This window comes from Maniola jurtina, chromosome 9 (genome assembly GCF_905333055.1).
Source record: "Maniola jurtina chromosome 9, ilManJurt1.1, whole genome shotgun sequence".
NCBI lineage: Eukaryota > Metazoa > Arthropoda > Insecta > Lepidoptera > Nymphalidae > Maniola > Maniola jurtina.
Genome location: NC_060037.1, coordinates 7,254,551 through 7,273,205, shown reverse-complemented (window position 1 = coordinate 7,273,205; position 18,655 = coordinate 7,254,551). Strand labels below are relative to the sequence as shown.

The window sequence follows — 18,655 nt, the reverse complement described above, 5'->3', positions numbered from 1 at the left end:
TAGGTGTCAGTGTGAAAATTATTTTGAGGTCCTTAGCAAGTATTCTACATGTACCCATAGGGTGGTTGGTATTAGCGCTTAGGTGGAACACCATGAAAGTATAAATCATGAATAATAATTAAGTACATTCTGATCGAATACGACATCATCTAACATCAATATAAATTAATTTATGATTCGCGAAGCCATTGGTATCATAATATACCCGAAAGCTAGTTCGCGGCCGAATGCTTTTGAAAATTAGGTTTTTTTCACAACGAGATAGAACTTCGTAAGAATTGGCAATTTTAAGGATTATGTAAATGGCTTTAGAAATAGACGACCGTTTTATCCTCCCTTTTTTTCTTATTCAGCTCGTAAAGAAAATCATAAAATAAACCACAACGTTAATTTGAAATTGTAACAATCTATTACTATTCACATCAGGCCTTAAATCAGAGGCGGACTAAGCCCGTCTATTTAATGAGTCCCGTTCTCTATTGATTTTTTGGGAGATTTAACCATTTTTGAGAGAAAGAAAATAATATTAGAATAAAACCAGCTGCACTGCGAGCGAAACGAGCTCGAATTTATTGTTAAGTTGTACAGAATATAATGCTTATTCGTTATGAAATCAATAGAAAAAAAAATACTTAATTCCCCTTTACGCCTTTTGTACCACAGAACAGCAAGAAACCGTGAGCGTTGTTATCATTATATTCTCAAGAAACGTTTTTATTATGGTGTAGGATGGCCTTCCGACGTTGTGACACGTATTAGCTACTAACTGATACCCGCGACTTCGTTCGCGTGGATGTAGGTTTTTTAAAATTCCCATGGGAACTCTTTGATTTTCCGGGATAAAAAGTAGCCTATGTGCTAATCCAGGGTATAATCTATCTCCATTCTAAATTTCAGCCCAATCCGTCCAGTAGTTTTTGCGTGAAGGGGTAACAAACATACACACACACACACATACAAACTTTCTTCTTTATAATATTAGTGTGATAGCATGAGTAAGTAGGTGGTACAATATCTTTATACTCGATCCTAGACCTCATCAATGCGTTCACCATGATTGTCGGCAAGTGCATGCCGATATTGTTAAAAAAAAGTTAACGTCAGGATAGGTATCCAATAGTGTAACTTAAGACTTACTGATAAGCCTCCAATAGCTGTGGTGGTGGATCGTGAGCTGCGTGCAGAGATGACGAAGGCGACGCTGCCGAGCAAAGTTCTCGCACTGCCGCCAACACCTCAAACGGCAGGGTTTTGGCTGACACTACACAAACTGAAATAATTTTTCTTAATAAATCGTATACTAGGTACCTTTTATGGTACGGCGCCACTATCAGAATTTGGCAAATGATTTGAGTTCGGGCTTTGACGATAGTTCGGCATTCGGCAAATGAAATGGCCACACTGTTCGGGATACGGCGAATGTTTGGCGAAGTTTAGCAAATCAGCCAATCGCGACGCGACATTCTGTACCAGCGAATATTCTCCCTGTGGTGTATTAGATATATCCAGGAAAACCAAAAAGTTCCCGCGAGATTTTTGAAAGATCTATATTCTAGTTAAACAAATCGCGATACCACGAATCATTTGCCGAATCCCGATAATGGAATCTTAAAATTAATTCATTGTGACCGTCTCTAACTCTTGTTTCAATTCCTCTACCCCCGACACAAATTACTATCGTAAACTTTTGCTATTGGAAGTTTTGAAAGCAATTAATTAATAGTACCGATTTTGACTTATGTTTTCACCATTCAATCTTGCTATCTCTTACTGAAACTTGACATCTAATTTCGCTTTCAAAAGCTAAGATAGCGAACTGGCAATCTTGATATGTAATTCTCTAATAAGGTAAATGTCAGTGATTCTGTTAACGTTTCTGTCCACCAAAAGTGAAATGGTATTTATTACGTTATGACCTAAGTAAGTACCTACTAGCTGATGCCCACGGACTGCGACTTCATACGCGTGGATTTATGTCTTTAAAATCCCGTGGCAACTTTTTGATTTACTGAGATAAACAAGTGTAATTAAAAATTTATAACACCCCCGACAAGTGAAGGTTACAGTAACTAGAAAAGAGCTGATAACTTTCAAACGGCTAAACCGATTTCCTTTGATTATTAAGCTAAGAATACTCTCGAATCTCGATCAAGCCACCTTTTAAACAAAAAAAAACTAATTAGTTTAAGAGCTACGATGCCACACATATACACACGTCAAACTTATAACATCCCTCTTTTTGGGTCGGGGGTTAAAAATAATTTTTGTATTTTTGTATTATCCTCAAATACGTCCTTCCATAAGGTATGCGTTGTGCAGTCATGCATTATGGGGAGTGCTGTCGCTCCCATGTTGCACGTCACTTTGTTAGCAAAAAAAGTGTTTGTTTGTCTTCATGTCTTATTTTGATTACAAAAATATCACTAACACATTTAACACATTGCGCTAGTGCGTGTAGTTATATTATAGTCATAATAAAGAGATATTTACTATTATCATAACCGTAATAATGAAGAAAATGTTATTAGCGCTTTGACAAATATAATAAGTTTAACAACAGAGTATAACATAAAATTACAATAAGGCGGATGCTTACTTCCGTTCCCGTGCTCGTCAAATATCTCCTCTTCAGCGACCCCGCACCACCCTTCCGCCACCCAGTGCTCCACACACTGTTTCACGTCCTCTGACACCTACGACAAACATAGTTGTCCACAACAAAGCCCCTTTGAAATGATATAATTAAACGTACGGTACGGACTACGGTGCAACTTACTAATAAAAATACTATAATAAAAAAACAAAAAAAACCGGCTAGATGAGTCAGACTCGCGCACCGAGGGTTCCGTACTCGGATATTAATATAAATCAAAAAACATTATGTATAAAAATAAATAAAACTCTGTTTTGGAATGTAAAGGGTAAAGCCTTTTCATATGATACCCCACTTGGTATATTTATCTTACTTTGAAAATTGAAACGTATTTTAATTTTTTTTTAATGATGTAACCACAAATTCACGGTTTTCGGATTTATTCCTTTACTTGTGCTATAAGATCTACCTACCTGCCTTTTAGGTCGGGAAGTACCCTATAGGTTTTCTTGACAGACACAACGGACGGACGGACGGACGGACAGACAGACAGACTGACAGATAGAGGTATGGAACCCAAATAATAGTTCAATTAAATATCAGGCACCCTAGTGTTAAGACGTCCGCCTCCTAATCGAGAGGTCGTGGGTTCGATCCCCGGCACGCACCTCTAACTTTTTGGTGTTACGTGCGTTAACGGCGAAGGAAAACATTGTAAGGAAACCAAAATATTCAAAACATCTCACTTTTTTCTCCTTTCTTAGCTATATTGATGATGATATTTATGAAAAATCAGAAGAGACTATTGCACAAGGAATAATAAATACAAATGCAACGGATAGTCGTTTATTATTCAGCTTGGGAAAGAACACTTGACGGGTATGGAACCAAATGCAAATAAGAGTACTTGCTGGTACATAAATGAATTGTAAAGACGGGTGTAATTTAAATTAAGTTTTCCTTACTCATACCTACTTATACGCAAAAGTAGGTATTATGAGTAGCTAGATAACTTACCATTTTGTCGATTTGTGTGAATACCACGCTGAAATATGGGACGTTGTTGGTTCTGCAACAAAAGAGCTCCTTCAATAAATTGATATCGGTCCCTGCGAATTACTACAAGTGACAAATTTTACAGGAGAGCGCTTCAAAGTTTCAAATACGTGCTTCTACTTAACGTAAAGTAATGAAAGGTATGAAGGTTTAATTAACATGTGATATCTAAATACGCGTATATAAAAGGAAAAGGTGACTGACTGATTGATCTATCAACGCACAGCTCAAACTACAAGTGGATCGGACTGTTTGGTCTACAGTTTCTTGCTGGTTCTTCTCGGTAGGAACGGCATTCCCAACCCGTGGTAGATTATTTTGACGATTCAAAAGCACTTGTAAAAGTTTAATTGAATAAAAATATTTTGAATTTGAATTTGAACAGATAGCCTATTATGACGTAGACATCCACTTAGAAGATTTTTGAAAATAGTGGGTAAAATAGGGATTTGACATTTGTGTAGTCGGACGAAGTCGCGGTCATGAGTTGGTATTTTATAAGATAGTTTGCCAACTTAGACTTATTTTTGTAAACTGAACTGTAGCATAAGGTGGCCTGAAGTTCATGAAAGCAAGGCATGCAAATCACGTATCTACCACGTATGGGGTTATACGTAGGGGTCATAGATATCTACTGCACTTACGTTTCAAAGAGTGGGTGATAATAAGTGAGTCCTTGTTGCAGATCTATCTGTACCAATGTGATGAGGTTTACCAGGTCTTCCCCGCGTTCCGAGTCTGTGTCTTGAGCGCAAAGAGCTTCGTACCATTCTGCTGATCCCTTGCGTAGTGCGCCGACTATTTCGCTCCTACGAGAACGACTATTGTTTAAAATATACAAGTAATTAATATGATTTTAGAGACATATTAAAGGTAAAAACAGTTGAACAGTGAAACGCAGCCACATAGGTAATTGCTATTTGACAAATCGCAAAAATGCTGTACTTTGAAGTAAATTGTTTATTTTTCTAAAGCATTAACAGCTATTAAATACATGCAATTAAAAACTTCAGTTTGTGAAGATTATAAGGGCCTCTTTTTATTTTGTATACATTATCCCAATAAAAAAAAAAACCAAGTTGAAAACATTGCTGTTCGCAACTTGTTCTGTAAAAGTTTTCTTTAACATCTTGATACTTTGAAGCCAACCTCCAGAAAATGATATGTTTAGGTTTTGCAATCAATTTTAACTGTTAGTTTTATACTAAATGTTTTTCGTTTCTTAAATAATCTAAAACTAACCAAAAAACTTCCTGTGCTATTTATTTTCTTGCAGGCGCTCTATGGAATTTAGTGTCCACTGGACTGTCATGGCGGAAGGACTGTGCGCGTCATTTCGTCGCAAAATATTATTTAAAATGAATTTAAGCTTATTATTTTTGAATGAAAGTTGTGTTTATAATCGTTGAAAAATAAAATAGGGATTTTTTCATTTCTAAATGAAGCCTGCTTATATACTAAATTTTATTCTAAAGTTACGGTTTTACCAGGTAAATACTCGGAGGTTGTCATAGATTATGATGACAGATAGTAAGTGTTCTAAATAGGTATTATACCTATGTTAGGAGATAGCGCGCCTCGTTCCGGGTGCCGTGTTCCGAAATGGATTTCGTAGTAGTGCAAGTTTGGTGCAAGCCCCACATGACGGAGGGGTATGCGTCAGGCATTTCCTGTGTACAAAAAAAATACCTATATTTCGGATCCATATTTCATCACTGACAATATGCACTATTCAAAGACTGTTCTTCAAGCATTGAGGAATTTTGGACAGAGACATCTCGAAGGTTCCCGAAGGCTGCCTGAGTTAGATTTGTCGGCTAGCTAGCTTTTTTCGAAATTGGACTTACTTAGCTGGATTGTGTGTTAGAGCTTTCTTATGAGATATTATATGTACATAATATAACCATGGGTCTCATAAGAAAGCTCAGATTCATGCTGCGGGCAATGGGGAGAGCCTAAAGGTTGGAACGCCATTTCGGCGGCCGTGTTTCCTGCCATATATACCTTAGATACCTGCAAGCCAAGAGTGAATAGGCATCTTCTAGGTAAGCGTGCTCCAACTTGGACCTCATCATTGCTTTCTTTAAAGCATGATTGTCGTCAAGCGCAAGCGCAAAGATTCAGGCGGCGCAAACCCGTAGCATGTGGAAGACCCTATTAAAGACCTATGTTCACTGTGGACGTCTGTCGGTTGATGTTGATGATTATGTCTTTAGTGCAAGTAGTTCAGTAGTTTCAGAGTTTATCGATAACAAACAAACAAACCTTTCCTCTTCATAATATATGTACTTAGTAGCGCAAACTTGGAAAAAATCTCGTGGACACTCTTTGATTTTCCGAGATAAATGTCATTTTACCTGGCAGCCCTAATCAATTTTATCACTGATAATAATAACTAATTCATAACCGTTAAAACTAAGAGTCAAAATCTCGTTTTTCTAGTCGAGTTCCGTAGGCTCTTTGAACCCACCGCATTATTATCCCAAGAAAACCTACCATTAGATGTAGGAATAATGGAAAGAGGTCACAACCCTCAGCAATAAAGAATACGATGCGGAGAGAGATGTCACTCTCAAGGTCTTTAAATGTATCCATGCAAAAAACCACGTCGACTGGTTGCTCCGTTGCAGCGTGATTGAATATTAAACCAACAAACACACTTTCGCATTTGAAATATGGCCAGTGATTATAAGAAACAGTTTAAATCTCTCTCTGCTCTCCGAGAGACGTTAGGCAAAGTGAACACGAATAATGACACTTCTGTGTTCTTATACAAGCTTAGGTCTCTCAATTTTGTCAATTAATGTCAAATTTCTTTCTCAGATCAAAACCTAGTAAGTGGTTTAAATTCAAGAGAAGTTTAGGCCGTAGTCTTCAACAAGAAACTCGGCGGTTGCTCTTTTCAAAGATTTGATATACAATATTAAATTGCTTAAAACGCACATAACTGAAAAGTTAGTAGTGCGTGATTCCAGGATCGAACCCCCGACCTTCGATTAGGAGGCGGACGTTCTAACTACTAGGCTATGACAGTTTTTAAATTAAAGGGGTTTAAATATTTTAGTGTGAAGACTGGCCTACACATTTATTCATTAGATGTGCATCACTTTCTTTTTTAGGGTTCCGTACCTCAAAATGAAAAACGGAGCTCTTAAAGGATCACTTTGTTGTCTGTCCATTTGTCCGTCCGTCCGTCAAGAAAACCTATACAGTACTTCCCGTTGATCTAGAATCACGAAATTTGTTCTCGGATTTATTCCTTTACTTGGGCTATGAGAGTTGAGACCTATCTACCTGCCCATAATTCTAGGTTAACGGGAAATACCCTATCGGTTTTCTTGACAGACACGACAGACGGACAGACGGACAGACGGACAGAAAGACAGACAACAAAGTGATCCTATAAGGGTCCCGTGTTTCCTTTTGAGATATGGAACCTTAAAAACATTATGTAAGTATGCAAAGTATTTCCCTTGCAAGCCATATTTAACAGTTGACATGTAGAGGTCATTGACTTTTCCTATCTTACTTTTAAGTTTTAATGCATCATTAAGTATTTACTGTTTTGACATGGTATTTAGATAATGGGTGATATTTATTTTATTTAATCTAATTCCTTTGAAAAACTTAGTAAGGCGCATTAATCTATAAAAAACCTAGCCAGTTCATAGACTTACTATGTTTTAAAATGGTCAAAGCGACTTACTAGCTTTTAATTTTACTTTAATGTGGGTGTCCTTACAATACAACGGGACATACTATGAAAGTTAGGCTTATGACATAAAACGATTTTCGGAAAAATGACATTTACTTTGTTTTGATATGGGGCGGTCGATATAATTAGGTACTAGGGTAAAGGCTCAAGTAAATGAACAGATTGGACGTTTTTACATGTATTAAGAGCTGGAATAAAAACCGGCTGATATACCTTTTTTAAATATTTTCTTACAAATTCTTACACTTTTTTCAATTTCAATTTCAAAACCGTGTTCCGTTCAAACCGTTCAAAAGTGCGTGTGCGTGCGTCCATGTGTGTGTGTGAGTGTGTGTGAGTATATACTTGTCTGTATGTTTGTACGAGTGTTTGTTAGTGTGGTATTGCGTTGTATAACCACATGAGTAGCGAACAGAGTCAAAGCTTCATACAAGCGCGCTACGATAGGTACACTACTACAAGCTTGAGGCGCGTGTGTGCGTGAGCACAGGCGCTACGTCGCGTACGGAGAGAAATCGGTTTATAACGGCTCGGCCTGTGCTCAAGCTCAGGGGCTGCAGTACACGTCGCGCGTCGTGTTTTCATTTAATTTAATGTTAATGATAATAATTTAAATAGTGTTTAAAATCTATTTTCTTGAACTGTCATAGATTTTGTTCAAAATCAATATCTGAGGATCCCTAGGATCACAAAACAGGATATTGTTACCAAATTTAAAAAAATCGACGCCATTTTGAAATTCTTTGTTAATTGACCGATTTCGTTCAAAATCGATATTTAGAGCTCCCTGGGATCACAAAATAAGAAACTGTTACCAAAATTTAAAAAAGTCGACGCCATTTTGAAATTCTTTGTAAATTGACCGATTTCGTTCAAAATCGATATTTAGAGCTCCCTGGGATCACGAAATAAGAAACTGTTACCAAAATTTAAAAAAGTCGACGCCATTTTGAAATTCTTTGTTAATTGACCGATTTCGTTCAAAATCGATATTTAGAGCTCCCTGGGATCACGAAATAAGAAACTGTTACCAAAATGTAAAAAAGTCGACGCCATTTTGAAATTCTTTGTTAATTGACCGATTTCGTTCAAAATCGATATTTAGAGCTCCCTGGGATCACGAAATAAGAAACTGTTACCAAAATTTAAAAAAGTCGACGCCATTTTGAAATTCTTTGTTAATTGACCGATTTCGTTCAAAATCGATATTTAGAGCTCCCTGCGATCACAAAATAAGAAACTGTTACCAAAATTTAAAAAAGTCGACGCCATTTTGAAATTCTTTGTTAATTGACCGATTTCGTTCAAAATCGATATTTAGAGCTCCCTGGGATCACAAAATAAGAAACTGTTATCAAAATTTAAAAAAGTCGACGCCATTTTGAAATTCTTTGTTAATTGACCGATTTCGTTCAAAATCGATATTTAGAGCTCCCTGCGATCACAAAATAAGAAACTGTTACCAAAATTTAAAAAAGTCGACGCCATTTTGAAATTCTTTGTTAATTGACCGATTTCGTTCAAAATCGATATTTAGAGCTCCCTGGGATCACAAAATAAGAAACTGTTACCAAAATTTAAAAAAGTCGACGCCATTTTGAAATTCTTTGTTAATTGACCGATTTTGTTCAAAATCGATATTTAGAGCTCCCTGGGATCACAAAATAGGAACCTGTAACCAAAATTTTAAAAAGTTGGCACCATTTATAATTCTTTCTAAATTGACTGATTTCGTTCAAAATCGATATTTAGATCTATCGATCGATATTTAAAGATCGATATTTAAACTAGGCAATCACAACAAAAACAAACTTTACCATCTTGTTGAACAAATAACTATTGTTAATTAAATTGTATCCTCCAGTGCCAGCCCTACCAAAATAGTTATAAATTTTGCTCGCTTCTTAGAAGCTTTGCCTCTGTTTGCTACTCTATGGTATAACACCATGTTAGTAAATCTTAGTATATTTTTAACCGACTTTAAAAAAAGGAAGAGGTTCTGAATTCGTTGGTATCTTTTTTTTTATGTATGTTCCCCGATTACTCAAAGACGCCTGGACCGATTTGGATTTTTTTTTTGTTTGATAGGGTATACTTTGCAAGTGGTCCCATATAAATTTGGTAAAGATCTGATGAATATCTTTGAAGATGGAGAACAGAACTCCTCAATGGATAAGAGCAAATTCAATTTTTTTTTAATGTATGTTCACCGATTGCTCAAAGACGCCTGGACCGATCTGGATTTTTTTTTTTTTTTGAAAAGCTAGGTATACTTTGCAGGTGGTCCCATATAAATTTGATGAAGTTCTGATGAATATCTTCTGAGATGGAGAACAGAACTCCTCAATGGATAAGAGCAAATTGCTCGCGATCAGTGTAATTGCTTAGTAAACAGTAGGGTTTTAGCTGGGCATGGCATATTATTATAGTACAGTGGGGCCACTAAAAATTTTGAAATAAAAAATTTTCAAAATAAAAATAAAACCGACTTCAAAAACCACAATAACTTAAATTATTTTTTACTTTTTAGTGTTTGTGATTTTGAAGTCGGTTTTATTTTTCTTTTGAATTTTTTTTATATTTATTCTGGTATTCTGCTTTCTTGGATATGGATCCCTCTTGGGAATCCCCATTTCTCTCTGTCTTTGGTACTATCAAGCTAATTTTCTCTCGCGATTTGCACAATAGCATTAGACCAACGCGTCTTCGGTCTACCTACCTGTCCTTCTTTCATCTGTAAAAATCGATACAATATGACCATTTGCATTTCAGTTTTAGGGCATGTCTCAAGGTGTCTGTAGGCTTTGTCTTTTTTCTTCTGCTTCAATTCTCACTTTGAATATTTTTTGCTTAATTTATGCACCTTGCCATCGCCCTTTAGCAAGTCACTATTTCTTTTTATATTCTTTGTCTGGACCCATGTTTGGCTGGCATAGGTAAGGCATGGCAGGATGCATGTATCTATAACGGATCTTTTAAGATGTACTGGGTAAGCTCCTTTCATTCTTTCCTTTTGTGCCCAGTAAAACAAGCATACTCGGGCTACTTTGAGAACCCATTAGCAGCTAACAGCAAGGCCTGGACTCCAATTTTTATATGTGGAAGCTGTATTTCCTCGTTGCGTTTATGAGCAAATAAGAATATTTAACTACTTTTACTAAAAAAAAATTTTATAATTTGGCGCAAACCATCTAAACACCATGATGATTATTATTTCTGCGTTGTGAATATTACCAGAAGAAACAGCAAAAAAAATTGTTCCAAGCGGCTCTATTGTAACTTGCAGTCTGCAATTTGAACGATTCTGACTTCTGGTGATAAATCTGTACCTCAGCCCCAACCCAGTACCTCTAATCTACCATTTCAAGAACTTTCAGAAGGTAGTGACGATGTAGTGACTTTTTTACATCTCAACTTAGACCATTCAATCAAAATTATTTGGATCACTTAATGAGAGATCTTAGATTGTCTAAAAAGCATCAGAACATGTGGCTTCTCGGCTCAAAGGAACAAATCTGATAACATCAGACACTTGTGTTACGGTATATTATTCTCACTACTCTTAACACATTCAGTAGCTGATGTTGCACTTCCAGCGACTTGGATGCAACAAGGGCGTTAAGTTTCATTTTCTCTGTAGTCATTTGGACTGTTTTCCAGAAAATTTAGGTGACTTACAAACTAAGATAACTATACCAAAGGGGATAATATCATATGAAAGGGCTCTATTATACATTCTAAAACAAGTTTTATTTATTATTATTATGTAAAATAGTTTTTGATTTATCGCGCAAAATGTAGAAAAAAATATACAATAAGTCAAAAACTGAAAATCTGACATTTTTTTTTAAATTCCAAGGCGAAAATATACTTAAGAATTTATTAATAGGAATCGAGAGTTTATGCACTAGATAGAGTTCGTTCATTCACTGAAATTCCCAGTTCATTTACTGGCAATTTATCCTTTTGTTAAATAAAATAATTTATAATAATTAATACCACGCATTTTTTTGCGTTTTTGATATTTAAATAATTTAAGAGTGTATACCTACTGTGTATAGACACAGATAAAAAAATATATAAAAATTATATATAGAACGATTCTCATATATCTTAATTTTAGGTCAAAGTCAGGGTAGTCCTTATTCGTTCATTTACTGGATCTTTTACCCTCCTACGTCAAAATACTAAAAGTCCGCGTAAATTTCGCAGATTGAAATGTCTGCTTGATTAATTGTCAATAGAGGGTCATGACATGTCAAAATTGCTAGTTTGAAGGGGAAATCGTCAATGTCATTCGCATAGGTTTTCCTCTTAAAGCAATCTTAAAGAACAAAAGTGACGGTTTTCCCTGTTTCCTGTATAAACACATCCAGATTTCTAGTTTAGTTAAGGCTAGGTTAAATAAATGAAAATGTGACAATATAACTATCACCTATTATAATGGCAAAGAGCCTAAATAAATAAGACAAAAAGCCAACTCATTCGAAATATGAATCAAATGAGTGCACAAACGCCCTTATTCCTTAGTTCCTAAACTAACAAAGTTTTTTTTTGTTTCTCAAGGCAACTGTAATTTGTACTTCTGATAAAAGTAGCGTGCGTTAGGGCCTTAAGGGTAAGACTGTTGTCTAAGTGCAATTATTTAAAGGAAAAGAACAATGAAGATAGATAAGAAAATCCCCGACTACGCTAGGGCTAGATCTAATCTCCGCAACTGTTGTTAATCTAAGTCCGTTGCCAAAAAATAGTTATTCGAATGAACTAGAACCTTTGAACGGGATTAGTTTAGGTATCAAGGTTGCTGGCTCGCAGTTTTTATGAAAAAGGTTGTAAACATTATCTTTCAACATTCATTTTAATGTAAAAACATGATCCTAAGTACAGTTTGCAAAAGTTTCCTACTCCCGTGTAAATTGCGTATGAAAAACAACTACCGTGTAAACTCTATATTGCGAACTAACTATTTACCCGTAGGGGAGTATAGGGCCCATGACGACATGAATTTATATCACTTCTGCTTCATATAGTTGAAAAGTAGATGTTTTCTACTGTAGATGCAAACAAGTGTAAATTAAAAATTTATAACACCCCCAACAAGTGAAGGTTACAGTAACTAGAAAAGAGCTGATAACTTTCAAACGGCTGAACCGATTTTCTTGGATTATAGCTAAGAACACTCTCGATCAAGCCATCTTTCAAACAAAAAAAAAATTAAATTAAAATCGGTTCATTAGTTTAGGAGCTACGATGCTACAGAAAGATACACAGATACACACGTCAAACTTGTAACACGCCTTTTTTTGGGTCGGGGGTTAGTTATACACAATAAAATGTAACAAACCTGATTTCGTTATTAAAGGGACAACATCGCCAAAATGCTTTCATCTGCGACACTTGATTAAGACAGCGCAGAAGGAACTCCAACCTGCAAAATTACTACGTTCATAATAATATAAACTCCTCATCCCTACTTTTAGAAAGTTAAAATTTTAAAGTAAATTTTGAAGACTTAAAATTATTAAATTACAAAATGGAATTCTGAGTTTGAATAAACCTTGTGTAAAAGTAACCGCGGAAGCGAAATAACTGGTAGTGTATAACTTTTTTAGAATAAATTTATCAAAATTTATTCAGATATTTTTCTTGTCTGTATTAATTGTACGTATGAAGAATATTATTAATATTATTTATATAACAATACGTTCCCAGTTTTGTTTTTCATTCTACTTTTTCTATTTAGCATAGGTATCTATAATATAATATCTAGCTACATTTTTGTTACACATCTGACATTCGACTGAGAGAATAAGTGCTCCTTCAGTGTTAGTATTCGTTTATTTTTCTGAATGACCAATTCGCCTCGAAGTAACTAGCTGCGCTTTTAATAGTAAGATTGTATAGTGTATGGTTTCATATTCTGGTGGTTGAATTTCTTGCCGATTTTTCTCTGTAGAATTTACATTCCAAACCACGCGGTGGTAGAGTCACAGATGTAGTAATAAGAGATACTAGCTGTCCTACATAAAATTAATAAATTTTGATTTATCTGTGTAATGTATGAAACAATCTGGGACTAACCTGTTTAGGCTCAAATGATGAAGCACAGGATACAAATCCCTATGCAGCCGCAACTGATGCAGAGCTCGTTCAACGAATTCGCAGAAACACCCAGAGAGCCAACGTTCCTCGTCGCGCGTAGTTCCCGCGCCCGCCTCGCCGCTGCCGCTGCTACTCAAGCTCATACTCGAACACCATTCCCGCTCCAACTCTATCAGTAGCTTATGCATGTACCTGAGTATGAAAACTTTGACTTTGTATTTAAATTATATACAAGTGTAAATTAAAAAATTATAACACCCCCGACAAGTGAAGGTTACAGTAACTAGAAAAGAGCTGATAACTTTCAAACGGCTGAACCGATTTTCTTGGATTATAGCTAAGAACACTCTCGATCAAGCCACCTTTCAAAACTAAATGAACAAATTTAAAATCGGTTCATTAGTTTAGGAGCTACGATGCCACAGACAGATACACAGATACACATGTCGAAGTTTTGGGTCGGGGGTTAAAAATTAACGGCTTTTAATGTCCTTACTAATATTACAAATACGAAAGTGTGTCTGTTTGCTAGCTTTTCACGGTCCATCCGTTTAACCATTTTGTCGAAAGGCACAGAGCTTTCAGTTTGAGGAAGGATATAGATTACTTTTGTGCCGGAAAATAAAAAGAGTTCCCACAGAATCAAAAAATCCTAGTACAGAATATTATAGCTTGCTGAACTTTTTATCCCCAAATATCAAGGGGATCCCACGGGATTTTTAAAAGACAGAAACTTACGTGGACGAAATCTCGGGCATCATTTAGTATTGTCATAAATATTGTTGTGCTATGGAGTTTGATTTTTATGCAAAAATTGCACTAGTAAATAATTGAGCTCAAAAGTCATTGATTTTATCAATCTATGTTAATATTTTAGGCACATTTAAATTATTATTGGAGTTCTAAGACATAATATAGGTATGTACCTTCTTAAATGTACTTCAAGACTGTCGGCCTCGCATCGATCTGTTTGAAAGCGCTAATCTCTAAAGTACTGAAGGGGTTTTACTCAACATTTCAACCGTAAGTCGAGTGTTTTTGAAGAAAGTTTCATCTAGGTACATCTTAAGGCTATATTATATCTACCTACTTGCGAAGGATGGTCGAATCAGTTGCGTGTTAAATATAAAGATGTAGTAAAACTTAAGACAGGCAAATCCCATACATTCGTATTAAAAAAAAATGAAGACTACTTAGCACAGGCTGCCTGCAATCTACATAGGTAAGTACTGGCGCGATTTTTATGCAACTCTGACTAAAACAACAACAAAAATTCCATGAGAACTCTTTAATTTTCCGGGATGTAAATTAGCCTATGTCGTTTTCCAGGTCCTAAATCCAATCCTCCACTATATCCATGGAAAAAATCACGTCGGTCCGTTGCTCCGTTGTGACATGATTGAAGGACAAACCAATAATCTAAAACACTTTCGCATTAATAATATAAGCAGTGATAGTGATGCCTAATATGAGTAGATACTTAGCGATACATAATTCTACTTCAAAATCTACATACTTGGGGTCTAAAGGGACTTCGCTGTTCAGTTTGCAAGCAGCTGCAAATCTTGCAATAGCTGCTTGCAGTAAACTCATATCTCCCTGCACAGCATGTTGATGTAGCAAAGTTTGTGCTGCGACACATAACTCGCCTTCCCACTCTCCGCTCTCGCTTTCCGCCCCGCTTGCCGCGCCGCTCAACGCCATGTCCACCTCGTGAGCTAATAGTACGCCGAAGAGGCGCTCGTGTTGCCGTACCTTCACACAAAGAGTTTTTTAAATCTATAAACATCCGTAAATTTGCTAACAACATTAGGATACTAATTAAAAATGCATCAGCAAAGTACATCTTAGTCCATCTTTTTGGACTTATAGTATAAACATGAAAGTAAAAAAATTAAAAACACGACTGCCATGCCAAAAAACGAACTAAAAAGTGAAAAAATTCACTTTTAAAAATGGTTCATAAAGTGGCCATACCTACTCATTTTTTTTCAAAATTTATAGCCAGTGTCCTCGGGATGATATAAGGATTCTAACGATATATCATCCCAATCTATTTAGGCATTTAGAAGTTATGATGGAATAAAAATACACATACTTATGTACTATGTGAGTTCATATAGTATACTATATAAACCTTGAAAACACTTCATTCGTTTTTAGGACAGTCGTGTTAATAACTTTTTTAAACTAAATAAACTAAACAAAAAGCGGTAGCATTTCTAATAAAAGACAATTGATCTAATTTTAGTCAATGGCTGTTATCAACAAACGTGACAAATATCGTCCGTCACAGAGTTTCTGCTAATTGCCTAGCGAGTAGCGATGCAATCATCGCGTCATGCAACGATAAAGCGCCTCGTATGAAAAGCTAGACGTAGGGAATATCACCTGTCGTAGGTGTGGAGCAATTACCTACCTTTGAATTTGAAATCGATTGCACGTTGAGCCGATCGCGCATCACTACATGTCTATCCACCTGTGCCTGGCCTATTAACGCAATTATTAACTGTACCTACATATCTATTTTTGGAAATCTACACTTATAAAAGGAAAACAGACTGACTCACTTATAAACATGGAAACTTATCTCAAACCGCTGAGTCTAGATTATTAAGATTTTACATGTACCTATGTTGTCTGTGTAATAGAGATTGACCATTTCACAAGTAGCACGGGAAAACTCAAGTGAAAAGCCTTTTTATATTATGTAACACTTGTACAAATCTTATGAAAAATTACTTAGCAAAATCTAACGAAAATTATTACATTTAATTCCGCTTATTCCGTATCGTTGCGTATAATAAAGAGAAGAACATCTATTTGAATTAATGTAGCAATGGTTATAGTATAAGTACGAAAATAGGAAAATCAATTTCTGTGAAAAACCACTTTTGAAATATGAAATATTGGCGTCATTGATCTTGATCATAATATTCCTAGTTAAATTGTAGCTAACGATTGTGAGAATCACTTTTCGTAGAAAGACACCAGTGAAATCATTGTAATGAAAAAACAAGTCAAAATAAATATAATCCTGTTTCAGGAACAGTACTGAATTTCTTAAGGCACCAACAAAAGCACTTCTGTTATCAATACTAATTGAAATGGGTAAAACGAGAAACAACACTAAAAAGGAAAATTCAATAACCTTTTCCGTGGAGTTGTCAGTACTAATATTGGCAAAGAAAAACATTGGAATGGAATAAGTGGAGAGAGGCTAAAAACTGAAATTGAAATGTAAAAATTGTGGAGCGAAAAAATGTGGAGGCATTAAGTCAAGAATGAAGGACCCCGGAGCAATGAATTGAATTTATCGTGTAATCGCAATTCTGCTTCACTCGCTGACTCACTTATTACGTGGAGGTAAAGAAGTTCAATCAGTGAATACGTTATCGTACTGCCGAGGGCTAGAATCGAGATATCTTTAATAAAATTCAAGCAAGCATTCAGGCCAATTCCATTTAAATTAGCACAGTTTTTCAAATGCAACATTTTAATGATGTTGTCATTTGATTATTCTTTCCACGGTTTACTACAAGAGCCATTATTACTTACTTACTAGCTTGTAACTACGCCCGCGTGAAATTAGGCTTTTATGAATCCCGTGTAGCCTAGATCACGAAAGTCCGTTTAAATTTTCTCTTCCCTTCCTTTGGAATTTCCTAATTTCCTTATGGCTATCCTTTATTTTCCACCTAACATACCGAAAATACCTACTAAGTTATGAGGATATAACTTAAAAAGTATATAGATTTTCATATACATTTCAAACACCTATTTTATCCCCTTAGGGGTTGTATTTTTAAAAAATCATTTCTTAGCGAATGCCTCAGTTACAAGAGCTGCCATATTTCAGCCCGATCCATTCAGTGGTTTGAGCTGTGCGTTATGTGGATAAATCGATCAGTCAGTCAGTAACCTTTTCCTTTTATAATATATACTAGCATCCGCGTGGACTACACTAAATTAAATCCCTATTTGATCCCCTTCGGGGTTTAATTTTCAAAAATCCTTTCTTAGCGGATGTCTACGTCATATAATAGCCATCTGCATGCCCAGCTCGATCCGCCTAGTAGTTAGAGCTGTGCGTGGATAGATCAGTCAGTCAGTAAGCTTTTCCTGTTATATATTAGATTTAGTATTTAGATTTTGCATTAGTGTTAAATCACTATTTAATGATATGCACACTAAAAACGTCCACATATAAAAAATTAACTTACTCTTTCGACAGTAGAAATGTATTAGGACGCACGCTATCAACTACCAGTGTCTTTTAATTGTTTTGCCATTAAAAGATTGCAAGATGCCTTGTATTGCGTTCCCGAAGTGTAATAATAGTTACAAAAATACTAAAAAAACTAAGAGAGATGCATTTCATGCGTAGTACCTACTTACAAGTCAAAAGATTGATTGCACTTTGTCGGGTCTATCTATCGATAAAATATATCTCTGGCTAATAAAGGGTGATCAATTAGGTAGGTAAGTCAATTTTCTAGTGAATAACATGATAATCGACAATTGTAAACGTTTATAAAATTTATTGCCGGTTGGATACCTATTAATTATTATAACATCATTGATTGGCAGTGGACGTAAACAAGGCAGCTATTACCATCGTTACGAGGACATGAATGTGCACTAATGGCTCTTAGGCGAAAAGCTAATAAAAGTTTTACGTTCCGTAGTAGTTCAACGGATCAGCAATATAGGCCTGGTAATAACTATTCTTTCATAAAACACGAGGATATTATGAAAGGAATGCTTTTCAAAATGATGGCTCATAAAATGCAAGGAGTCGTACTACTGGCATGATGTTTTATCTTATATCCACATGAAAATAACATGAGGAGCTGGCCAATAAACCGGTGTTGCATGAATTAAAATTTTACTGGAAGAGTAAAAAACAATATGCAAGCTGTTAAACTTTACTATGATATTGTAACCGTTTTGATTGTAATCACGAATTTTGGACTTAGTTTTAGCACAGTTTTAGGCCGTTTTGGTTGGAAATATGTCCAAGTCTGCATTCAGTGATCGAAATAACGAACTTTGGACTCAGTTTTAATACAGTTTTAGGCCGTTTTACTTGATGAATTCAGTTTTGTATTCAGTGGGCCTAAAAAGCCCGGATTAAAGAAAAACAGTATTTTGACCCAAAGTGCCATTTCTTTCATTTTTCACCATTT

General features: G+C 35.7%; 1 protein-coding gene and 1 long non-coding RNA gene across 4 annotated transcripts in view; one reads left to right on the top strand and one right to left on the bottom strand.

The window, feature by feature from the left end:
- Positions 1–18,655, bottom strand: part of LOC123867944 (BAI1-associated protein 3) — an 88,815-nt gene that overhangs the window by 25,204 nt on the left and 44,956 nt on the right. For all 3 annotated transcript variants that reach the window (XM_045910269.1, XM_045910270.1, XM_045910271.1), the window contains 7 exons: positions 14,983–15,221; positions 13,446–13,658; positions 12,709–12,792; positions 4,294–4,458; positions 3,611–3,662; positions 2,597–2,693; positions 1,138–1,270 (listed from right to left, as the gene is read on the bottom strand). In XM_045910269.1, the coding sequence (XP_045766225.1) occupies positions 1,138–1,270; positions 2,597–2,693; positions 3,611–3,662; positions 4,294–4,458; positions 12,709–12,792; positions 13,446–13,658; positions 14,983–15,221 (983 nt within the window). The remainder of the gene's footprint in view (positions 1–1,137; positions 1,271–2,596; positions 2,694–3,610; positions 3,663–4,293; positions 4,459–12,708; positions 12,793–13,445; positions 13,659–14,982; positions 15,222–18,655) is intronic.
- Positions 226–18,615, top strand: LOC123868004. The gene is made up of 3 exons (XR_006796547.1): positions 226–244; positions 4,663–4,665; positions 18,501–18,615. It is a non-coding gene; the product is annotated as an uncharacterized LOC123868004 (long non-coding RNA).